At 38.9% G+C, this 6,879-nt stretch overlaps 1 protein-coding gene across 1 annotated transcript; it reads left to right on the forward strand.

The window, feature by feature from the left end:
- Positions 1 to 1,968: 1,968 nt before the first annotated feature.
- Positions 1,969 to 5,095, forward strand: zic3 (zic family member 3 heterotaxy 1 (odd-paired homolog, Drosophila)). The gene is made up of 3 exons (XM_036548073.1): positions 1,969 to 3,251; positions 4,069 to 4,232; positions 4,781 to 5,095. Exons 1-3 carry the CDS (start codon positions 2,252 to 2,254, stop codon positions 4,961 to 4,963), a joined length of 1,347 nt encoding a protein of 448 aa, XP_036403966.1. The 5' UTR covers positions 1,969 to 2,251; the 3' UTR covers positions 4,964 to 5,095.
- Positions 5,096 to 6,879: the final 1,784 nt, after the last annotated feature.

Here is a 6,879-nt window from a genome sequence, read left to right on the forward strand (position 1 = left end):
TGTGTGCCTGTGTCTGTGTGTGCGTGAGAGAGAGAAGGAGAGAGAGGGAGGGAGAAAGAGAGAGAGAGAAAGAGAAAGAGAGAGAGAGGGAGAGAGAGAGAGAGAGAGAGAGAGAGAGAGAGAGAGAGAGAGAGAGAGAGAGAGAGAGAGAAGTCAGTGACTATCTAAGACACAATTGCTGCAGTTTTCTTTTAAAATGTATTACTAAAGCTACTCGCATAATCCAAAAGGACAGTGAAACACGAGCAAAACACCCACACCAAAAAAGAAACAAGTAGCAGTCATTATTTTATATAACCATGAATAGCCTTCAATACGTGACACGGGTTTCCTAATAAATCATACAAACAATTAACCTTAATTTCCATTTTTATGCAGTTCAAGCACGTGATAAAGTACTAGCTCCACATTATAACCAGATAAACTCTCTCCCTATCTTCAATCAATCCAAACTCAGCCCAGTCTTACGAAATTACTTCTTGGCCACATAACAGAACGAAAAAGCTTCTACTACTAAAAGTATCTAACTATAATGCATAAAAAATAATAGTTAACTCACCTCACAATATAACACTATTCTCGAGGAATGTGTTGTAGGATTGAATGCATGGTAGGTAGAGGACTAATGTGCAATGAAGGGGTGATTTGAAGATTTTTCTCTTTTTCTTTTTTTTCAGATCTCTAAAATAAAGAATGTGAACTCCTTCCTGGGACAGATTGCGGGGAAAAGGGGACGTGAAAGGCCTGGAGTTACAAAGCGCCGCTTGAAGCACTCAACGCGTCTCTGAACTTGATCAGATTGTATGTTTCCTGCAGCGAGTCGGCGGCAACCCTGTGAAACTCGCTCAATAGCACGAGTTTTTGGCTTGGCAAAAATCTGAGGATATTACAATTACTGCCATCTTTCTTTCCGTCTTTTATTCTTACGTTCTACACCCTATAGTGTTTGAAAAAAATTCCCCCCTCCCTTCCTGCACCCCACGCGGCTGCAAGGATGCCAAATTTCGGAACTTTGCCAAACATACTCACTACCACGCTAAATAAAAGCCAGATAAACGCACCACTCGTTGAAAATAAGTAAACGAATATTGAATAAAGACATCGGTGAATATATGAGAGAAAATTGTAAGTCTTCATTAAAAATAAATAAAAATAGACAACGATGCATTCTTCATGGTGTATGGTACAAATCTGTATTGCCTATTATGTTCTCAAACGCGATGTATACATCCATGGATTGTGGAATTGCATATCGGATTTTGGTGCAGATTCTTCCGATACAAGGCGTGTAAAAAGCAAGCAGACCTTATCCAAAAACAAATGAGCCAGAGCGGTTTAAAATAACAAGAGTGATGTTCCCATTTTAGGTTTAGAAAGTTGTTGATTTTATTGTTCTCAGCTTGCCAGTATTTTAAGTAGCAGTGAAGTTTAATAACTTGTACGCTGGGGGACATTTTGACTATACTATTGGACATTACATAATTAAAAGGGAAATTGTCACCATTTTGGTGTTATGGATAGAGAATGCTTATATGTTTTGTGTTTTTAAGTATGCACATAAAAGTGGTTTATTTTTAAAATGAGAAATTATTCATGACGCATTTAATTTTAGAGCCCTAAATAATAAACAAAATACAGATGCATGTCTTACGTCATTAGAACTTTTTCAAAAGTATCTGTATAAGTTTCAAAAGAGCTGGCATGCTTAGAACGGGAAATAAACAAGGCACAATTATTCAAGCGCGATAATATCCCGTAGTCTTACCTGCAAATAATGCCTCGGCTAGCCAATCAAATTGAAGCTTTGGGACAAGCTGCCATTTTCAATACTCAACTGTGCCAATCAACAAACATCTAGCCAATTAACTCCCTGTTCTGCGGTCACGTGCCAAGGGGGTAGCCGCACTCTCATTGGATAACGTAGAGCTGCCTCCCGAGTTCATTTATGTGCAAGGAGTGAGTGATTGACTTTATCAGTCCAAGGACATCATTCGCTTGGAGAGGGGGGGAAGTTTGATCCTCTTTCTCAAGGATCTCAGTTACTGGAGTTTTTCTCCCCCGATCATTGTAAGAGGGATTGCCATTTTAGTTCTTTTCGTTCTTTTTTAAATTCTGCATTTAAGTTCTGACCAAACCCGAACAAAGTGAGTTACAGTTGTTCGCTGTTTAACAGAACGCCGCTTTCTGTTTTTTTTATTTATTTAATTTGGGTTTTTTTGTCCCCCCCGAGTTACTTCGTCAGTTGATCCCAATGACTATGCTCCTTGACAGCGGTCCTCAGTTCTCAGCACTAGGAGTTGGGGGCTTCGGAACGCCAAGACACCATGAGATAGCGAACAGAGACCCGGGACTGGGACTCAATCCCTTCGGAGATTCCTCCCATTCTGCAGCTTTCAAACTTAGCCCGGTAACTCACGATCTCACCTCCGGCCAGACCTCCGCGTTCACGCCGCAAGCCTCTGGATACGCTGCTGCCCTCGGACACCACCACGGCGGGCAGGTTGGCTCGTACGGCAGCGGGGCGTTCAATTCCACCCGGGACTTTCTATTCAGAAACCGAGGCGCTGGTATCGGAGAGTCCGCAGCTGCGAGTGCTCAGCATGGGATCTTTGGTGCTTCGGCGGGGAGTCTGCATGGACCCCCTGGAATCTCTGACAATCCGGGACATCTCCTGTTTCCAGGGCTACACGAGCAGACCGTGAGCCACACTTCTCCAAGCGGACATGTAGTTAACAGTCAAATGCATCTGGGTTTACGCGGGGACATTTTTGGAAGACCCGATCCTTACCGTCCGGTTGCAAGCCCCCGGACGGACCCATACGGCACTGCCCAGCTACACAACTACAACCATCCGATCAATATGAACATGGGGATGAACGTACCAACACACCATGGTCCCGGGGCTTTCTTTAGATACATGCGGCAGCCCATTAAACAAGAACTGTCATGTAAGTGGATAGATGAGAACCAGATGAACCGACCCAAAAAGACCTGCGACAGGACTTTCAGTACAATGCACGAAATGGTAACACACGTCTCCATGGAACACGTTGGCGGTCCCGAACAAAGTAACCACATTTGCTTCTGGGAGGATTGTCCTCGGGAAGGAAAATCGTTTAAGGCCAAATACAAACTCGTGAATCACATCAGAGTACACACTGGAGAAAAACCGTTCCCTTGCCCGTTCCCTGGATGTGGAAAAATATTTGCCAGATCGGAAAATTTGAAAATTCATAAAAGAACCCATACAGGTAAAAACGCTAATTACATTTAGTTTCGTTCATTAACTGAGGTCCATGATATCCGATATTTGTTGAGTGATATATTGTGCAGCAGCCTCTTAAGGGAACTAGAGGCCTTGAATGTTTTTTTTTTCCCCAGAGCGAGTTTAGAGACATGTGTGCACAGAGCATTAATGTGTGAATTAATAAATATCCACATGTGATTTAAAAAATGTTTATGTGGATCATAAATATGTTATAATATATAAGAAGGTTACGTATTTTTCTTTGCTCCTTGAAAAGATGGTCTCGCAACATTTGTCCAAAGCACGGCGCTTTTAACGTCTCTTAATTTGTGTATTAGTAGGAGACGGCCGTAATGTGTGAAGTGGCTATTAGTCTAGCTCCTCTGAAAGTTTGGTGAAATTAACACTTGGGTCGTTACTCTCCTGGCTTTTCGTTGCTGTTTGACACACGCTGTTTTGAGATGGAAGAATTCAGATGCATTTGTGTATTTCCCTGCTTAATTAACGTACGTACGTAGCCTACATGTTTGTAAGTCTGTGAAATTAAAGCACCAGGAAGTGAAGTATCAACGCTTGACCAATGTAGGCAATATAATCATCAAAGCAATCAAGCTCACTTTTGTCTTATATTCTGTTAAAAACGTTTTATTGCATTTCATGCTGTAAAAAGCATGTTAATTTTCGCAGCGAATATTAACATAACAGTAACGTGTCTGCTTCAAAATTTCCACACAGGTACATGGTTTCTAAGTTGAGCTGGCTAGTTTTGTTGACGCTGTAAGAGTCAGGATTTTACATTCAGTGTTCATCTTGTCTTACAGGTGAAAAGCCGTTTAAGTGCGAGTTCGATGGCTGCGACAGGCGCTTCGCGAACAGCAGCGACAGAAAAAAGCACATGCACGTGCACACTTCGGACAAGCCGTACATCTGCAAAGTGTGCGACAAGTCCTACACACATCCCAGCTCTCTCAGGAAACACATGAAGGTAATGAGCTGTTTATCTACTGGCTATGCACACACTACCAGAGCACTCTTCCCTTTGATGTGAGCTAGCTGGGAGACAACCACGGCCAACTACACCTTGTTTGAATGTGTTATTATTGCAATTTACAAGGCCCAGCAAAACATATATATAATACAGACTATGCAGCAGTCAGCATACGCGAATCAGCAGCAATCTCGTTGGGGTATTCCTACTGAATGGTTTTGCAGGATTGTTTTTCAAAGCTATGGGAAGATAAACTAAGAGGTCTGCACCCCATGGCAAAAATCAGCACAGATAGTGTGATAAAACTGTGTGACACGAGCAAGATGGATGCTGTAATGCTTTCAGCAGAGGGATATTTCATCCACTTACATGCAGTGATTCTATACAACCACTGTTGTCCCAAAAGTACCTGGAAGGAGAAACGCAACAGTTATGTTGTCGTTCATACTTTTATTTTACTACACTTCAATGCATTATTATTATTATCATTATTATTATTATTATTATCATCATCATTATTATTATCGTTGCTGTTGTTTTTGCAGGTGCATGAGTCTCAAGGTTCAGAATCTTCTCCAGCAGCAAGTTCTGGATATGAGTCCTCGACACCGCCAGCTCTCGTGTCAACGAACACTGAAGACCCGACAAAAACACCCCCATCAACCGTGCAAAACACTTCAGCACACAGCGACGGACTTCCGCCCAACTTTAATGAATGGTACGTTTGAAACTGAGAAAAGCAGGTTCTCAATGTGGACCAAAAGGTTAAGGAACCTTAAAAACCACTCACACCAAGGTGTACATAATGGGATTGGATCAACATTGGGAGGAGATGAGATAGCATGTCCGCGCGCCAGCAGTTCTCCTCCTTTCTCAGGATTCCAAATTTGACTTTTATTCCAAGTTTGAACAAAACAGAAATAATAAAATAATACTTTCTAAAAAAATAAATAAAAGGCTTTTCCTTTTGTAGTTTTCAGATTTCAGATAATTATTTTATTTTTCATTTTATGTATTTTTCTCAAAACTTTATTTAAAAATAAAGGAAAAAGGAAGAATCTTTCACGGTCTTTTATATTAGGGTGACGCTTACGTCGCCTGCGAATTGATTGTTAAAACTTCAAACAGTCTTAAGAAACGTGCCAAAGTCTTTGTCTTGAACTTGAACAAAAAAATAAATAATAAATAAATATATACTCGTGAATGTATTTTCCTTGTTTGATGGGGTCGAATCTGTTGTCAGCGTCCGTTTTCAGGTGGAGAAATGTGGTATTAGATTACGATTGTTACCGTTGAATATACCGTTGCCTTTTGTTAATAACTATGTAAATACATATCCATGATGCCATATTTATCAATTTGTAATTTAATTACCAGAGTAAGTTCCGAAACTTAAATGATATTTATGGAAATGTTTTCTAACAAGACTATGTACAGTTTTGGGTCATAACCAGCTTAACATTATAAATGATCAAATTTTAAGCTCACATATTGCGATTGTATCTTTTTTTTTTTAATAAATAAATGTGTCTTATTTAGATCAAAAATAGCAATTATATAAATATTATGGATTGACATTTGTCTATATAATGCTGTTTTGTTTTCCATCAACACTGTTTTATCTCGTGAGGCCATTGATATACCTGTATAACATAGATTCTGTAAAGCTGATATGATCTCTAGTGAGTTGACAAACCGTCATGTATAGCTTTTTCTGTCAATCTCCTTCTCATTTTAGTTAAATTAACTTCTTTTAATGTACTTTAGTTTATTTTTTTTTGTGCCAGAGTGTAAACTTCATATGTACAAACATCACTTCACCACCTGTTTAAAGGATCCCCCTTAGCTGCCATTTATACACATTAGCCCGCTGCACTCTGATGAAATTATCATACATGTTATGCAAAGCTCATGTAGTTATCAGCCATAAATTCTGAACAAAGGTGACAGTAATATGAGAATTTGGGGTCAAACACCCAAACTAATCAGTGAACATGGTTGACTCTTATTTATGGTTCCAGCAATGTCTTTGTAGATGCAAGTAAGTGTTTCAATGTATGCATCAGCAACAATAAATAAACTGTCACAGCACAGTAACTTTAAAAATAATAATAAAAAAAGTTTTTGTCTGTCAGCTTGCATTGTTTTAAATGTAGTTCTTATGTGGAAATGAGGGTGTTATTTGTGTTAAGTAATGTGGTGTTACAAATAGAGCGGTTTGATTACACATTTGCTTGTTTTATGTGAATAAGCTTTCAAAAAAAATAACATGTGTTTGTATGAACATAATTAGTCTGAAGAATATTAGATATTATGTCAGATGAGGGAAAAATGTGTTATGTGGCACAAAGAGTTACAACATTGCATTGTAACCTATTTTTACGAATTGAATCTTATGCATATACAAAATATATTGTGCTTATGAAAATGATTTCAAACCACCAGCACTACTTTCAGAATAAAATGTAAAAAAGTACCTCGTATGTGACAGTGATATATTAAAAAAAATCTTATTTAAATGATTTACTGAATATATGTTTTATATACTATTTTCTATACCTTAATTTAAAAAAGAAATAAACCTTTATTTTAACTGCCTGGATATCCTATGACCTGGGGTCGTGTCAGAATGTATTTCTGATGT

This window comes from Megalops cyprinoides, chromosome 16 (assembly GCF_013368585.1).
Source record: "Megalops cyprinoides isolate fMegCyp1 chromosome 16, fMegCyp1.pri, whole genome shotgun sequence".
Taxonomy (NCBI): Eukaryota; Metazoa; Chordata; class Actinopteri; order Elopiformes; family Megalopidae; genus Megalops; species Megalops cyprinoides.

Coding starts and splice junctions, on each gene's coding strand:
- zic3 (XM_036548073.1), top strand. CDS start 2,252: ATGACTATGCTCCTTGACAGCGGTCCTCAGTTCTCAGCACTAGGAGTT. Junction 3,252..4,068: donor TCATAAAAGAACCCATACAG/GTAAAAACGCTA, acceptor CTTGTCTTACAG/GTGAAAAGCCGTTTAAGTGC. Junction 4,233..4,780: donor CTCTCAGGAAACACATGAAG/GTAATGAGCTGT, acceptor TTGTTTTTGCAG/GTGCATGAGTCTCAAGGTTC.